Source organism: Lagenorhynchus albirostris, chromosome 14, assembly GCF_949774975.1.
Source record: "Lagenorhynchus albirostris chromosome 14, mLagAlb1.1, whole genome shotgun sequence".
Classification (NCBI taxonomy): domain Eukaryota; kingdom Metazoa; phylum Chordata; class Mammalia; order Artiodactyla; family Delphinidae; genus Lagenorhynchus; species Lagenorhynchus albirostris.
Genome location: NC_083108.1, coordinates 61055864 through 61074354, shown reverse-complemented (window position 1 = coordinate 61074354; position 18491 = coordinate 61055864). Strand labels below are relative to the sequence as shown.

General features: G+C 46.2%; 1 protein-coding gene across 1 annotated transcript in view; it reads right to left on the bottom strand.

Annotated features, from left to right (window-relative positions):
• The window catches only part of LDLRAD4 (low density lipoprotein receptor class A domain containing 4), a 311146-nt gene that overhangs the window by 110086 nt on the left and 182569 nt on the right, over positions 1 to 18491 (bottom strand). Inside the window, 1 exon segment of the mRNA XM_060121625.1 lies at positions 12652 to 12792. Coding sequence (XP_059977608.1) covers positions 12652 to 12792 — 141 coding nt within the window.

Genomic DNA, 18491 nt, shown 5'->3' with positions numbered 1-18491 from the left:
GGGACGACCCAGAAGACACTTCTAAGAGCCACTCTGGGAGGTCGGCTCGCTTGCTGCCTGTGGCTCCCGCTCCCGAACACAAGAGCTCATTCCTTCTTTTCCAGGGATCGTGTGCTTCATGATTAGTTTTCACCTTTGATTTCCTTTTTCTTTCCAGGCAGGATGAAGCAAAGACCACCTAGCTTTCCCACTGCTGTTAGCTCTTGGGACATGACAAGAATGGATGAAGGAGTGAAAAAATGATTATTGCTAAACTTAGGTTGCTGGGAGTTTTTTCCAAACCAAAAGCCTATGTTGGCGTCTGCTCTGAGACGTAACTAAAAGAGCTCCAAGCCAGGTGGCTGATTCCGTGGTTGGGCCTCCGGGGCGGGGGGGGTGGGGGGTACCTTCTGCAGGACAGGACACATGCTGTGATGACTGAATCTCAGTTCTATTTCTGCAGTTCCTCAAAGAGGGTCCCTTCCAAGCTTTACTGCAGACCCTTTTGGGTAATTTTTCTGAGGCAAATACATGACTAAGGACATGGAGTCCAACAACAAGGCCCCTCCCAGCTGAGCTGCATCTGCTCCGCCTGTCAGTGCCCCTCCCCCCATAACTTCATCCTGAGAACACAGACCCACCCCACCCCCACCCCATTCAGACTGTGAGTTTTCATGGGTATAAAGTCACTACTTATGTCACATAAATCCCACTCCTAGCACTGGGGAAACACTGAGCAAAGCGACCATCGGAAGGTGCCGTGTCCCAGGGTGCAGCCGAGTGGGTGCTCGTGAGGGCTCCACCTCTCTGCCTCCAGCACCATTAGCAGAGTGGCCAGTCAAAAGAGCCAGCTCTGGAACGTTCTCAGAGATTCATCAGAAAAGAAAGCATGCCAGGTGAGTCTCTAAAACCCTCCCTAATTAAGAAGCTAAACCCTGGAAATGAACAGTCAGGACACACGGTGTCAACCGGAGCAGCACCAGGCTCAGCAACACACACGACTGATCCGGTCCCTCGTCTGCGTCCCACCGTTCAGGGCAGGGCGTGTCTGGGCGAGATCACTCGGCATCCTGCAGCGGTGGAGCGCAGTCTAAATCAACAGCACCATCCACTTACACCTCTCCCTTCACGCTCTCTCTAATGCCTGATATTAGTTGAGTTTGTACGAAAACTGATCCTAAAGAGAGGGCCTCTTCTCTCCCCCGACACTGCATCCCCCTCCCCCAGGAAGCAGACTCGCATTGATTTCTGTCTGATTACACGAGGGCCTGCCCTGACTTTCCCGTTACTTAAGCCGGCGTCTCAGTGCGTGTCCTCAGAGACCGGGCTCCGCTCAGGCAGGGCCGTCTAGACAGTATTCATGACCCATCTGTCTGGCAGGCCTGCGGACGGCAAACTCTATTAGAACTGAAGCCGCGCCTCCCGCCCGCTCTCCCTTTGCAAAGCAGGAATCTGACACTGAAAATTACTATCATTGTTGCAGTTCTCAAAATAGCACTGCCAGACTTTCATTAACATCCACGCTAGACTACTAAATATTTAAAGAAGTGGATAAATTTCATCTGAAGTGGGACAGCCCCGTACACATGAAAGCAGTAACAGAATCAAAATGTAAATCTAAGAGGTAGTTTTTATCCAGTAAATTTAGTGTCACAGCAGGAGGAAAGGAAGCCTAGGGTTTACTGAAAGTCCCTCCCATTTGTTCTCTGCCTTTGTTTATTTGAAAAGGCAGAGTTGCCTTCCAAGTTCTTACAAGATTTTAATTGACAGAAAACCGTCTTGGAGAAACAGAGGCACAAACCAAAGGGGCGGGCGGGGAGGGGCCCTTCTGGCATGAAGGAGGAGGGTGAGCCTGCCCCTCTGTGGGCGGCGGGGTAGCTGCTGCACCCTGACCTTGTTTAAATGCCATCCTGGGTCATTTACACACAAGCCAGTAATTGTTTTGCCATGGATTCCTTTTTTAAGTTGAAAAAGGGGTGGGCAGCCCTGTCAAAAGAACACACACTGCTGTGCAGAACAGCTTGGTTCAAGCCGAGCGGCCTCTACTACTGACCTTGACCAAGGCAGGAGCCACCCCACCAACATCCCTGCCCTGGGGCAACACAACGCACTGGGAGACCATCCCACCCTCCCTGTGGAGGCCACATCAGAGTGTGATCCACTGAGGGCATCTGGAGGGGCCACAGAGCTCACAAGACCCAGCGGTGCATCAGGGGTACAGGGCTAACAGTCCACGTCTGACCAAGGGGGGGTTCTGTGCTCACAGCAGGTGAAGGGGAGTAAGCAGTGGCAGAAATGGAGGCACCCTGTTCACTGGATCCCACCAGCTCCCGTGTTCACATTTCCACCCTCCTGATCAGAAAGGAAAACGGAAAGGGGAACTGACTTCCTGCAGGTCATATATATATAGGACACAGCCGGGCGGAACTGAAGAAGGGATTAATTACTCCAACAATCTGTAGAGGAAACCTGAAGGAACTCAACAAAACCAATGATCCCTGATACAGTAGGGATCCTGGGTTAATATTTTGGAATCTACTTGAAAATCCAGGATGAAACGAAGATTACCATCGTCTATATATCAATTAAAAACTGCCATATAAACAATTGCTCTTGGAGCCCTCACTTCTATGGGCCTTCATAATAACACATTGTTTGTTTGATCTCCACCCTACAAACCTTTAAAAACTGATGCGTAAATCCTTATCCTACTAAAAAAAATCATGAAAAAACAAAAAACAAACACCTAGAAGCAAAAACAAACAAACAAAAACCACAGCCTGAATTTAGTTCCTCGCTTCAACATGTTCTAGCTGGGTGACCCTGAATAAATTACTTAACCTCTCTGAGCACTGTTCCCTAGGCTAGATTTCTAGGTTTTGAGATAAATTACATGATGCATGTAAACAGCCGGCACTCAGCAAATGGCAGCTCTCTGCCCACCTCATCCCCATCCTAAGAAGCCACAGGCCTTCAGATAAACTCCTTGCACCGCTAATCATCAGAGAAGTACAGCTATGTTGCTGCTTTGCTTTTGGTAAGTGGTGATGAGATGAGTGGGAAGCAGCAGCGGGTGAAGCCCCGGCTGGTGCGTCCTGGCGCCCGGCTGTCAACATATAAGATGAGGAGGGAGTGGAGGGCTGGCCCAGCACAGCGCCCTCCGCAGCAGCATTCGGGCTACTCTTCCACGGGGCCTTTGCTGAGAAACACGAACTACTTCGAAAGACAAGATTGAGGGCAACAGCAAGAGTTTAATGTGGACTGTCTGTCAGAAAGTAGTACTGTGTCAACGTTACATTTTCTGGGCTTTGGTAACTATACTATGGTTATGGAAGAGAATGTCTTTTTCTTAGGAAATACACATTTAAGTATTTTTGGGTGAAGAGACATGGTGCCTGCAACTTACTACGTGCAAGGCATTATTCTAACTGCTTTACCTAAACTATTTTACTAAATCCTTAGAACAATCCTTTGAGGGAGATACCAATACTATTATTGTCTTTGTTTCACACAGGAGAAAAATCAAGGTATAAGGAGGTTAAGCAACTTGCCTAAAGCCACAATCAGTGAGTGGGGACTGCAGACTGTAACTCAGGGCCTCATCTTGGATTTTCTAGTTGGAACAAACTGCAGGCCCAGCACCGTTTGCAGGGCTGTTTACAGCACAGCCAGCAGCAGTACAAAGCCGGTCCCAGGGACACACTGGCAGGAAGCGGGACCTGCGCTGGTAGACTGACCAGGTCACTGATGCGACAAGCAGCACACCCACACGTGCCAGCACACGCGCACCTAATCTAGTCAAGTCACCTCTGGGCCCCGCACAAACCAGCCCTTCCTGTGCCCCAGGAGGGCTTGTCTCCCAGGGGCTCTGCACTGGGAAACCGAGACCCCAGTAGAGCATAGGGCATCCTGCCACACTGCTGGCCACAGAATGAACCCCAACTAGAGTAGGGACATACTCCAGTGAGTTTGGGTGTTGGCAGTAACCAATATACACCATAATGACAGACAATTTGGGGAACAGACCTTATGTCCCCTCTCTCTGTGTCCTATCACGCAGGCTTCCAGGGCTGAATAAGTATTCTCACCCTCCAGGTCTACTTGCAGGGCACTAGGCCACGCAAAACACAAGTTTTTTTTCATCCTCCGGTCCGACTTGAGTTTTCAAAAATAATCACATTCAATAATCTGCAAAAATACTGATTCACTATGCTGTACACCTGAAACTAACACAATATTGTAAACCAACTATACTTGCATAAAAAAATTTCTTTAATTTTTAAAAAGCTTATCAAATAGGAACAGAGCCCTATAGCTAATATAGAAATTAAATTTGTAGTTAAAAGCATTTGTACAAAGAAAACCCTAAGCCCAGATGGCTTCAATGGTGTATTTTATAAAATATTTGAAGAAGAAATAATAGCAATTCTACATAATCTCTAAACTATTGATGCATATAACACAGAGGAAAATCAAAATAATTATGCTGGATGAAAGAAGCCAAACAGAAGAGTGTGCACATTATGATTCCAGTTATATAAACTCTAGAAAATACAAGCCCATCTATAAAGACACCAATCCATCAGTGGTCGCCTGGGGTGCAGACAGGGAGCTAAGACAGGAAGGGACCACAGGAGAGTGACAAACATGTTGGGCAGATGGACACACCATGGTTAACTTGTGATGGTTTCATGGGTATATTCCTATGTAAAACTTACCAAATTGTAATTGCTAAATATGTGCACTTTCCTGTGTGTCAATTATTCCACAAAAACTGTTTAAAGATAGATATATAGCCAACTGAAAAAACATAAAGTAAAAAAAAAAAAATCACATTCATCCATTCACTCAGCACGTATTTACAGGGCCACTCACTGTATATTGTATACACCACACACTGTATACTATATATGCCATGCAACGTATACTATATATGCCACGCACTATGGGAGGCACTAAGGCTACAGCTGAAACCCTTGTAGTCACTGTTCAACTAAGGGCCATGCTGACAGCTTGCTGGGAAGTAACAGAGGAAGGATAAATGGTTTTCAATTCAATTCAACAGATCCTTTTCAAGTGCCGACATGTACAGTCCATGCTTCGTTAGGAGTGTCAGGGCTTCCAAAGATGTGAGCACAGCCCCTGTCTTCAAAGAGCTTAACACTTGAAATCATTCTTGTCCACATGTGATGATGAAGCAGAACAGTCAATACCTTAAGAGGGACACAAGATGTTGTAGGGTTCCAAGCAGGAGAAATTATTTCTGGTAAGGGTTAGTGACCAATCAGGAAAGTGACCAACCTGATGTAACTGGCAAAACACTAAGAGACAGAAAATACCAAAAGGACGGTCTGGTCTGGGGGTGGAGGAAGAAATAACTGCTTCAGCTTTGAATGCTCAGGAGTTGGAGAGGTTTGGGAGAAGCCTTACGAGCAGAGTTGGATACTTCGTCTGAGCTGGAGATAAGAATACGGGCGTGTCTTTGATGGCAAGTGGTGTCTAGAATCCCACAGACAAGGGCAAGGACCAGGCTGGAACCTGGTGGACAGAGGAGCCGCCACAGAGAAGGAGCAGCTGGAGGTGTCCAGGGAGACCTGGACCCTAAGGGAACGGAGAATCTCAAAGAGGGGATGATAAACCTTACCGACTATGGAGAAAAGGCCAGAAAGAGAAGAAATGGGAAGAAAAAAAAAAAATCCATGGGATCTGGCCGTGAACAAGCAACCCAGCAAAAGCAGCCAGGGGAGAGCAGTGGTGAGTAAGAAGGGGCTGGAGAGGGCGGGTGGGGGCGAGCTGAGCTGCTCCGGGAGGGAAAGGGACAGGGCAGGCCCAGCCAGGGCAAGCGCAGGGGAGGGCAGGGGAGGGCTCCACCCAGGAATGGCAAGGACCTGAGGGCTGCTCGGGCCCTCCCTAACAGAGGCCACGCTGCCCTTGGGTCTGCGAGGCTGATGCAGCAGCGGGCAGTGGGCTCAGAGGCACAGGGCGGTCAGAAGGCACTTGGGGAAGTCAGAGGGAGGAAGGTGAAGGTGAGGGGCCTGGAGGAGAAGGAAGGATCAGCCAGGGGAGGTGACAGAGCGGCTGGTGAGACCCCTGGTGCTGGGGAACAGGACTCTGCACTCCTGGAGTCTCACTTCCTTGAAGTTAAACAGGCCACTGAGAATCACAGAATCCTAGATAAAATTGTAACAGGGAGGAGCCAATCCTGACTCCATCTTGGATCTGTTTCTTTTACTTTAACCTTTGCTGCCCGCTGCTTTTGTTCACTAAAAGGATACTGTCTAGCAGACCTACTAGAGAATGGACTTGAGGACGTAGGGAGTGGGAAGGGTAAGCTGGGACAAAGTGAGAGAGTGGCATGGACATATATATACTACCAAACGTAAAATAGATAGCTAGTGGGAAGCAGCTGCATAGCACAGGGAGATCAGCTCGGTGCTTTGTGACCACCTAGAGGGGTGGGATAGGGAGGGTGGGAGGGAGGGAGATGCAAGAGGGAAGAGATATGGGGGGATATATGTATAGCTGATTCACTTTGTTATAAAGCAGAAACTAACACATCATTGTAAAGCAATTATACTCCAATAAAGATGTTAAAAAAAAAAAAAAGGATACTGTCTATACACAGTGGCCTGCCTCAGGGAACCCTGTCCCTCTGCCTGAATGTTAAACCTAAGTGCCTTTATTCAGCGAAGCATTCGGACCCTGTCCACCTGTGGATGGCTGCAAGGAAGAAGAAATAAACACATCCCCTCCCCAAGGCTGGCCATTCCAGGAGATATTTGCAAAACTTACGGCCTTTTTACTTTACTTCCTCATCTCCTCCCCCTCTCTGTTCTATGAAAGAAACAGGCATCCAAACCCCGATAAGATGGTTTTTCGGACACACTAGTCTGTCATCTTCTCTGTCTGCCGGCTGTCCGAATAAAGTCGTATTCCTTGCCTCAACACCTCGTCTCCCAATTTACTGGCCTGTCATGTGGTGAGCAGAGCGAGCTCGGACTCGGTGACAAAACCTGGGAGCTGATCACACCCAAGTGCAGCAGAGGTTGTTCCTAAAAAGGTTCCATGTACACAACTAGACATTTTAATTCATCCGTTCAGAATGACACTGATCACCTCTGAAGCGCTAGAGGGAACCTTCTCGTTATTAAGAAAACTGATGCAATATGAGATCTACTTCCTGGTAATCACATAGCAAATGGGAGTTTCTCTTTATAGAAGTATCCCCACTAGTAAATGGAGAAAAAAGGGCAGAATTAGGTCATGACTGCTTTGCAACCCCCCAATGACTGACGATAATCACATAACAGAACGAGCCCCCCGATGTGGACAGCAGGACCTCAGAGTGCCTTCATTCACACCTGAGCCTCCCCAAACTTGGAGCCCCGACCATTGACAGACAGGAAGCCTGAGAGGTGGTGAGCACACGTCCCGGAGAAGCGGGGCACAATCTGGAGTGTGAGACACTGCCACCAGACAGTCCAGACCTTCCACCCAGATCAAGGTGGTGGCTGGGGGGGGTGTGGGGTGTGTGTGTGTGTGTGTGTGTGTGTGTGTGTGTGTGTGTGTGTGTGTGTGTGTGTGTGTGTGTGTGTGTGTGTGTGTGTGTGTGTGTGTGTGTGTGTGTGTGTGTGTGTGTGTGTGTGTGTGTGTGTGTGTGTGTGTGTGCGCGCGCGTGCGTGGCCCAGATAGGAAACACTCCTCAGGGGACAGCACAGCATCCTGGAACAACGCTTAGGGCCCCTTTGGATCCTGCTTCAAACAAACTGTAAACATAACAAAACAATTTATAAGACAGCTGGAGGAATATGAATGTTATTAGAGAATTATCGTTAATGAAATAAACAGAAAAAATAAAGGTCCGGTCTCTGTGAAGCCTGGTTGTGAATAGGTTTCTACATGGTTATGAACATGGTCCCAAATACACAGTGCTGATGTTCAGTGACTCGCTGTGCAGATGTCTCTGTACACTGCACGCGACTCAAGATGTCACGCTGACACCTTGAACTCACAGTGCTGTGTGTCGACTCTATCTTGACAAAGCTGAGTGAGTGGGTGAAGGAATAAAGTCCTGGGGAGGCAGGGAGCAGACAGCCAGACATGGGGCACAGGGGAGCACAGCTCGGTGACAAGGAGAGTGCCAGTCCCTTTGGAAAAAACTGACGAAGGTGGGAAGAGCTGGAGAGCTGGTTTGGGAAGACACTCAGCTCAGATTTTAATGTGCTGAATTTATCTTATTTGGTAGTTATTACCCTAAACAGCCCTGGGCAAAAAACAGTTTCCTTCTGAAAAGTCCTGAAGTTAAAATCCTGGCTGAATTGGGGAACTTTATTAGCATCAGCTCATCTGACTTTGAGATTAGGTTTACTAGGCCACCAATGAAGAAAGAAGCAAAGAGCCACCAGGAACGGTGAGAGTGTCACCCTCTCCTCCCACCGCTCCCCCCATGTCGGACCCCCTCATTCACTGGAGGTGAAGCTGTCGCAGGGACCCCTCTGTGCTCACCAGCTCCAGGGCATGACTCCTGAGCAGTGACTGAGGAAGGCCTGCTCTTGCCAATGCCTTCAAAGCACATGGTTCCTTCAAGGCTGCTCAATGCCTGCTTCTCAGAAGCCAGAGAAACTGCTCCCGCCACCAAGATGTGGCACAGGGGCTTCAAAGAGTAGTGGATTTGCGGAGCCAAAGCCCAGTGAGGAGGGCCAGCATCACAGGCGACAGGCAGGCTGTGCAGCTGGGGACCCGAGGTCCGTCCCTTCAGTGACAAGGGCAGGAGGTGTGGCGTGACTGGCTCGCTCTCTGCCTCCAGCCACCCACCAAGGCCTCGCTCACCCACACTCCACCGTCCTTGGCCCTGACACCCAGCACGCCTCCTCTGCGAAGCCACCGTGACCACGTCCCAGCAGAACGGTCCTCTGTGGACTCCTGGACCACGAATTGCTGGGACCACTGGCTTGGCAGCCTGTGTTCATGTTGAGTCGTCTTTGTACGAGTGTCTTTCAGTTCCCCAAAAGACACTCCTTCTCATTGAGGTGGCTTCTCTTGTTGCACAGCATGGGCTCTGGGTGCGTGGGCTTCAGTAGTTGTGGCTCGCGGGCTCTAGAGCACAGGCTCAGCAGTTGTGGCGCACGGGCTTAGTTGCTCCGCGGCATGGGGGATCTTCCCGGACCAGGGCTCGAACCCATGCCCCCTGCACTGATGTTCAGTGACTCGCTGTGCGGATGTCTCTGTACACTGTACGTGACACCAGGGAAGTCCCTCAGAAGTACAATGTTTTGATGGAGGAACAGAAAAGACATGGGAAAAGCTGACCACAGCATTTCCCTCTTCTGTAAAAAGATGAACCAGCAAGACGCCTTCCCCGTGAAACACTCGGCACAGCCCCGTCCCCACATCTGTGCAGGGCCTCGGGGCCCACTGAACCAGGGCCTCACCTCAGGCCACGGATCAGCAAGGCAGAGAAGCAGTGAGACCACTCAGGAAGGAAAAGTTTCTTACAGCTACTATAAGGGCTTCTATTATCATTAGCACTGCTGCCTTCACAAATGACAGTGACATTTTCTTTCTAACCTTAATTCATTCTAAATTTTAGCAAATATGAAATGAGAGAGAGGACCAAGACACCTGAGCCAGGGCGCATGCCCACAGCCAACAACACAGGCAGAAAACTGATTCCACCCTGCTTGAACCTAAGTGCGATCAAAGAGTAGAACACTGAGTGTTTCCCTTACTTGGGTACAAAGCAGATCAAGTAAATGACTCTTGTTCTTAGACAGGAATAAGGAGAAAGCACTCTTTGTTTTCTTAGAATGCATCAGTCTGTAGACAAGAAGTCCTGTAATATTCCAAGTTCCCAAGGCAGGGAGGAAGTGGCGCCCCCAACAGAGGTACGCCTGCTGCAGCCGCAGGCTGGTGGGCCCTGCAGACCCCCTCCCAAGTGGAGGGCATCCAAGCCCTGCCGGGCAGCTGAGGAGGAGTAGAACAGCCTTTGCTCTGTGCTCTTGCCTGGCAGACCAAGGGAAGGAGAGTACAGTCATTCGGTACCCAATCACCCTCCAGCAGCACAGAGGACAGAGCAGCCACAGCAAACCCATATGTGATGAGAGGCCCCTGAGCCAGCAGGGGAGCGAGGACTGTGGGCCAGGCCCAGCAAACCCCCTTCAGCTGGCGGCTCCCCAGCAGGCCTTCTGCAGGGGCAGAGGAAGTGGGAAATGCCCAGAACCTCTGAGGATGAACTCGCCTGTGGATGCCTGGAACCCATGCTCCACCTGAAGGAGGCTCTGCCGTGCAGACAGACGGCAGCAGTCACGGAGGTCCCCTCCCCAAGACGTCCCAAACGGCAAGCAGGGACGAAGACAGCAATGAGACAATGATGCAGACCGCACTCTTCATGTGTGTTATTTCATGTAAATCCTCATAGCAACCTTATATGGCAGAAATTATTCTCATTTTGCAGACAGAGAAACTAAGCCTTAAAGGGGTTCAGGTGCTTCCTTAAGCTAGAACTAGAACCCAGGTTAACCTGAAGCCACAGCCCTCATCCTGCCCTTTGTCATTGTGTCTCCTGAGTTTCCAATCTTCTTAAAAGACAGCATATTGTAAACAGCCTCCCATTTTGGCTACAAGGGCACAAGCCTAGTTACATATGAACACTAGGGACCAATAGTTTGCCAACAGGATCTTAAGATTCCTCTATTAGGATACAAACTACTATATATAAAAAAAAATAAACAACAAGGTCCTACTGTACAGCACAGGGAACTATATTCAATATCCTGTGAGAAACGAGAAACCATAATGGAAAAGAATATATATATGTACAGCTGAATCACTTTACTGTACAGCAGAAATTAACACAACATTGTAAATCAACTATACAGACTCTCAGAGCTCCCTGGGCAACGCTGAGCCATTTACAGATGTAACGGCTTCACCTGGCTTCTAAGCAAAATTAAAGTGTTCACATTTTAAAAAATGAATGGAAAAGAGATCTGGAAATCCGCTTTATAAACCAGGAAATACTGATGAGAAAGGGGAAGAGGCTGGGAGGAAGGGACACCGCAGGACTGCAGCAGTGGCACGACCTACGTGAAGGGGAAACACCTCCGGGAAGTGCCCCTGGGCAGAGGCCAGAGGTGCGTCCTGCCTGCTTTTCACAGGAGCTCCGACCAGGCGAGACCCCACGCAGGGTCCTCATGTCCTACCCACCATTTGCTGTGTAAGTGTGTACGTTACTCAAGTCTAGAGAACACAAGTGAGATGTTGCCTCCACTCTGCTCTTCTCCTTCTAAGACCCCGGCCTGAGGCTGACTGGCCTGTATCAAGTGCTCGGTACCAACCAGACTCTAAGTGCTTCCTGTGGACCATCCCACTTAATCCTCACACCCTCCATGCAGATGAGGCTCAGAGCTGCCGGACGGGGCCACTGAGGGGTCCCTTCCTCCCCTGGGTCTAGGCAGGCATACTGAGCAAATTACAGTGTTGACGACCACAAAGGCTACTGCAGAAAACATCGCCAGAGGAAGCATATGGACTAAACACCAAGGAAGCACACAGCTCACCTTAAACTGTCTTCTCAAAGTATCAAGATGGGACTCTATAAGAAGGCTCAATATAAGAAAATGCAAACTGACACAACAGAAACGACAGCACAATTAGACTCCCGATTTAGCAGGAAGAATAAGTAGCAGGCTTAAAACTCACAGCTTTCCCCCAACATAAAAACACAGTGGGAATAGAGAAAACTGCTTCTCTTTTAAAATCCCCTCCCATTTCACATTATAGGATCAGTATTACATAGTCTGATCTCTAGAACAAAAATTTTAGAATCTGTAAATAAAAACAAATATAACTTCTCACAATAATGTCAGTAAAAGTGGGGAGAGAAGTCACATATTTCCTGAGATGATCTCAGCGGGAAGACCCCTGACGAGGGTCAGTGCTGTAAAACATCCGTGACCGCAACCCGCTTCCCTCAGCCCAGGAAACACAGGAGGCAACAAGCCACTTCCCTACGAGAAGTTTTCCCTAAGAGAAGTTCGGCAGTGTTTCCAAACCACCTTCTTGCTCCTTCCGCTTCATAAAAGCCATGAGATCAAAAATGAATGAACTTTGTACTCGGATTTCACCTTCTTCCAGTTCAAGAAATTCTCACAGCCTCAGTCTGGGAATTCACACAGGGAAACATCTCACTCAGGTTGCTTTCCATCCAATACCAAATAGAAAAACACATCATCGCAACCTTTTTTAAAAGTCCCATATAAACTTTTTCTATTTTCTTATTTTAATTACAAGTTTAATTGTGGACCCTCTATGTACCTTTCTTTGCTTATTTAAAATTATTTTTAAATTACTGTTTAAAATTACTCTAAAAAATTCTACAAAACCAGTAGGAAGAATACTAAGTCAATATATTATTTCTTGGGATCAGTCACTGCTTCTAAGATAAGCAGTAGAAAGCCTCTACCAAAACACAGGCCGCTCAAAGTGGAAGAAACTTCTGACTCTCAGACACACCACATTTCTATCCTAAAAGAAAACATTCCCTTTGTGAAAACACAAACCTCTTCTCTTAACCAAAAAACAACATCCTTCCCACTTCCCCAGGTCGCTGCCTCCTAACCATCCCCAAACACAACCAACTGAATGATACCAAGGTGAGCGGGAGGGACTTACAGCTGAAGATGCCCGGAGGTGGATGTTCAGTCACCAGGAGACAGTTTTCTTCATCACTGTTGTCCCCACAGTCGTTCTGTTGGTTACAGACCAGTGAACCAAGATACAAGCATTGCCCGCTGGTGCAGGTGAATTTGCACTCTGAAAAAGCACAATATAAAGCATGCAGTTGTCAATGCCAGCCTGATGCTCTTCAGCTGCTACTTCTCCTTCCCTATCTGTGTGCCGTGATGGTCTGGGCACTCAGTCTACCTGGAGAGTCCAGGGAACAGAACGCAGACACGGACTCTTTCCGTTAAGAGCTCAGGGGCACTCGGGGCCTGCCATACCTCACTCACCCCACGCTTCTGACCCACAAAATAGTAACATGATGTGCCCAGCAAATCATGACTATGGGACTCTTCCTTTGCTTGAAAAAATCCTTGGCGGTTTTCCCCGCCACCAAGGATGCGGGAGCTAGTGCAGCAGCAGCCCGGGCGGCAGCAGGACTCAGGAGCTCAGGCTGGACAAAAGGAGGCTCATACATTTTATTTCCAACTTGTCACTGGATGTTGTGAGGCTCTGGGCAAAACATTTAACCTCACTGGTGTTCGTTCATCTCATGACTAAGAAGAACCAGGTTTATTACCAGGCAGGGGCAGCACTGACTTTATAACATAAAACATGGGAACACAACATGTGCCCTCTGCTGAGAAGCATCCGTACCAAGGGCCCCGTAAGTGACTTAAAGAACAGGATGGAGCCCAACCCAATGCCTGTAGGCTTCACTGAGCATGGGATGTCTGCAACCTGTGCAAATCAGTATTTGAAAATAGAATTTACTTTTATAAGACAAAATAAATTTGCAAACTTAACACATTACTATAAATTTAAGCAATTAAGGATAAAGGAAATTACATACACATGGGCGCATAAACATCTATGTATATCTTACATCGACTATCACCCTAATTCTGACCGAGAGCTTTTCCCTAGGAGCACCCACAGAAGCTGGTGGGATTCACACAGGACATCCCACTCAGTGAGCAGCCAGCAGAAAAAACCCCACAGAAAGAGACCAGGACCCCCACTGACACTGACAATCACAGCCTCTTCATTTCTCCTTGGTTTTGTCTGTCTAGAACATGGGTGGCAGGTCCTTTCCACTCTAAAATTCCATTATTCAAATAAATAATAAAAAGCTAGACATCAGCACACAAGACCTCCACCCACTATGCTAACGACACAGAGGGGCTGCAAAGAGAACCCCTTATCTGCAGTAAAGAGACAAGTTAAATCCTCAGTATTTCTGCAACCCAGTAGGAAAATGCCATCACAATTCTCTGTGTTCACATCTTCCTAACAGAGTCTAGAAAGAGACAACAACCAAAGCCCTAACCTAGTTCAGACCCACACGTAAACACCCCCCAAATGCACATCCACAGCTGGTGACTGGCTGCAACGTCCAGGTGAAAATTCCATGTGCTGACTGTGAACCAGGCCACATGTCAGGAGCTCTGCTGAAGCCCAACTCTGCTGCCATAAGTGGCACAGACTCAAATCCAGCTGCTTGAAATTACATTGATGAAGTGACTTTCTTTTTTTTTTAACTTAATGGAGAAAATGGATGTCAAGGAAAGAATTTATCTTCCTTTCCAAAAGAAATATTGGAGTTTGGATTACTACCCAACATGAAAAGGACAGTAGCCAAAAACAGTACTCCTGATGTTGTTGAAACAGTGATTGGAAAGAAGGGAACACTAACCTAAACTGAATCGAACTCCAAGTAAAAAGTTAAGCACCGCTGCGGTTTGAAAGGATCCCAGGTTAAACTCCCACGTTCAAGTTCGTGTGGAACTTTAAACGAGCGCAGAAACGAAACCACATCCACACTTCACTCTGATCTCAGCTTGTTTAAAGGAGACCCTGTCTAGAGTTACAAAATATTTTCAAGGAAATGAATTATGTGATTCAGTTATTCATACAACCAGTATTTTAGCTCCTTCTGTATTCACTGCCAGGCCCAGAGACACAGAAACACAGAGATGAAAGAGCAAGCCCTCTTCAAAGGACTACAACACCAACTTTTGTAAATGTGAGCAGCAACTAACACATGTGCTCACTCCTTCCGAGGACCCATTTTCCTTCTTTGTGTCCCTCACAGTGAGACCGCTGCCCAGCGAGGAACGGGCCCTTGGTGAGTCACCTGTTTGTTGAATAAACATATGACCTCATCTGAGCCTCATAAGAACCCTGTGAAATTATTAGGGTAGATACTATTATTCCCATTTTACAGATGAGGAAATTAAGACTCAGATTAAGTGACCTGCCCATAATTAAACTGCGAATAAATGGGAAAATGCAGACGTGTGTCCAGATCCACCACCTCTGGTCTTAGGCTCTCTAATTGCTGCCTCTCAGTTTCCAAATCTGTTTTCATGAATGTGCAAAATTCATTTGTAATGAGGATGACATGTATGTAACAAAGTTCTCAAAACAGTTTATCTTAAGTAGGCTTAACATTACTCAGAATGCATTAAAAAGGCCTGTGCTACTGATGTGCTTAGAAAGCTTTTAGTTCTTAGATAATGGAAATACCAACATCAACCCACTGAATTTCAATTTCATAATATCTAAATCTTCTCAGTGGTGAGTCATTAGCTGAATATCAAACTAAAAAATCTCTCCATCTCATGGCCACTTGAATCAAAACAACTGAATTGAAATTTTGCACCAACTTCAGCTTCTTGATATATCTAGAAATCTGCTATAATGTTATTAAGTGTTAAAGATTAATGCTAAAGCTGGAATGAAACTGCAGACCAGAGTCAAACGCCTGTCCAAGGTAACCTAATTGTATTGATCAAGGCAGGCTTCCAACTCAGTCCTGACTCACCCTGCAAGATCATCTCTACCACACTTTCTACCCCAAAGCCCAGTGTGTTCAGACATTAGGGGTGGTCCCTAATAACTAGGTTATTGTGATAGTTCAAACAAACTAAGAACCCCAAATGAGAGGCTCTAACCATGGACGCCTATGAAATCCCTGGGCTGATCTTTCAACACCAGCCTGGACCACTGTGCTCCCTGGCGTGAAGTGTGGCCTGGATAGTGGGTGGTTCCTAGGGATCCTTAGACTGATTCTGATGGGCAGCCAAGAAAAGCCACTGCCTCGTAAGAAGCAGAGAACTCATTCATATGAAGCCCTCACTCTAGCTAATAGTATTGTGTAGCTAGTATTGGAATGTTTAGTTGGTATTTGCTAATTTACTTTAAAAAAAAAACACCTAATATCTTAAAATGGGCAGGTATTTTGACGACTCCAGGATATAGGGCCTGGTTGCTATAACTTTGTACTATCAATGGGATATTTCAGAAACTTTGGGACTACAAGTATGACCCGCAAACTACATTTTGACACACTATAGAGCCAGGAGTCATCCTCAATGAAATAAAACAAGTCAGAGAAAAAAGACAGAAGAATTTTTCCAAATGTTTTCTTTTATTTTGTCCATTCTTTGTGGAGCTTGTTGAGTATTCCTGCTAAGCAAGAAGTTGAAGGAAAGCAAAGACTGTTAACATCAGAAACATTTTGGTTACAAATTCATGGTGATTTCAGATGTATAATATTGGAACAGAATATAGAATCAACAACCAGGAACCAGCTTTTCCTGCAAGAGCTATATATTTAATTTTAAAATTTGTAATATTTAAATAATTCCTCTTCTTTAAAGTCAGGGTTTTTTAGGTAAAGAAAATGGCATTCCCTTCTGCCATAATTCTCTATTTGATTTATTTTTAAAAATCTAGAATCAGCAATAGATTTTAGGATCACTTTATTTGCTTTTAGTAATACAGAATTTTCTCCAAATTTGGAGAATTCTTTAGCTTCTCTACACTCCTACATTAAGCTTCTGATGAATTTCAGTGACTTTGAATTGTCACAGATTCATAAAATTCTAGCGCTGAGAAGGCCCTAGAGACACAGTGGACCGCACTCTCAGGTCACAGATGAGAGAATTCCTGACTCACCCAAAGTCAGGGAACAAACCTCCTGTAATGGAACTTAACACCCACAATTTCTACCGAATTTGGGGAAAAACACTTTTTGTCCTAAATGTCATTCCTATTAGGTACAAACTAGTACTAACCATTTGGAGTATACCATGTGAAAAAGGAGAAAGGAAAAGAATGATTAAGAGAATTTCCTTTGTTACTTTGAATTTTATTACCCTTGAAAAAAACAAGCAATTTTAAGAGCCCTGAAAGCAGGAAAGAAATGGAATATCCTAGAGTGGTCTGTGAATTCCAAACTTTTACACACACAAAAAAAAACTATATTAAAGAAAATTTTTAAGGACCAGTAGCTTAACAATTTGAATATTCTAAAACTAAACTTGGACAGGGGTAAATACTCAATCTTGACTTGCAGGAGAACAAATCTGCATCTCAGAAGCCAAAGTTAATCCACTTGGTAGAGTCAACATTCTATTAGTTAAAAGGCAAAAAACAGGTACTTGAAAGTTGCTAAGAATAAATCTTAAATGTTCTCACCACAAAAAAAGAAATAGTAATTAGGTGACATGATGCAGGTGTCAGCTAACCACTGTGGTCTTCATTTTGCAATATACACGTGTGTCAAATCACGTTGTCCACCTTAAACTTACACAATGTTGTGTGTCAATCACATCTCTATAAAGCTGGGGGAAAGGGCAAAAAAAGTTGTTCTCAATTTTTCCTATGCCCTTTTTAAAGCCTTAGTTTTCACAGATATGACCTCAGTCACAAAGTAACGCAGCACTGCATCACAGCCATAGAATCAGCCTCTTTTGTGAACAGGCAAAGCGGTCCACGGCAGCTATTTCTGTGAGAGTTCATACAGCACCATGGGCTCACTCAGCTCACGTGTCCGTCACTCACACACCAGAAAACTGGGAATGATTCTGGCTCCAACATTTCTGATGTTAAATCTAGAACTTGCTCTCAGTAATGGGGCCTTCTTAATATACTTACATTGTAGATAACAGAGACTAAACTTAGCTGCTAGGGACCTATAAGTGAAGGACTAATAAGGTTCTAAAATTAGCACAAATAATTTTACCACGACCAATATAAGTTTCCTACTATCGCGATGACAATACTTTTATTGATTTATTCATACACTGCCTACTCCCCTGCAAGGCACAAGATTATCTACCATAAAAGCAAAGTTGCACAGAAATGAAAACAGTGAGTAAAAGACAAAAACCACGAACCTAGAAATGCAGGGGACAGAGGAAACCTGTGACCGTAGAGAGCTCTAGTGACCAGTCACTAAACCCAGCTCCAAGCAAAGGGGCTGCCGCGGACCGGTGGAGACCAGAGGACCGGTGGCGAGCGCTCACCGGCCCACAGCAGGAGGCGCTGCAGTCAGTCGGAAACAGACTTTCTCCTGCTTCTCAGACCTGAGAGGATCACTCTTCTTATTACAGGGCGCTGTACAACAACATGGAGGTAATCTCGACACCAACTTTGTCCAAAAAGGGAAAAGTGCTCCTCAGATTGTTCTTTCCTGTGTGACCTCCTGTGAGGCTGGAATATTAGACTGGTTTCTATTGAAGGAGCCAGAATGACAGGGTCCAGAAAGTAGCTATTTAGCAAATTATGAAGATCAAGCTTCGAGACTCTTCAGAAATGAAAAGTTAATCCTTAGGGCTATTCATCTCAAATGTCAGCTTTTGACAGCATGTGAAAGGCAGATGGATGATAAATGCATGTTCTTCTGCAACATTTTTCAACACAAGGAATACATTTTGAGTAACCCGTAAGAGACTCAGTATCTCGCATAACATCAACACTGATCTCCATGCACGTCTGAGGAA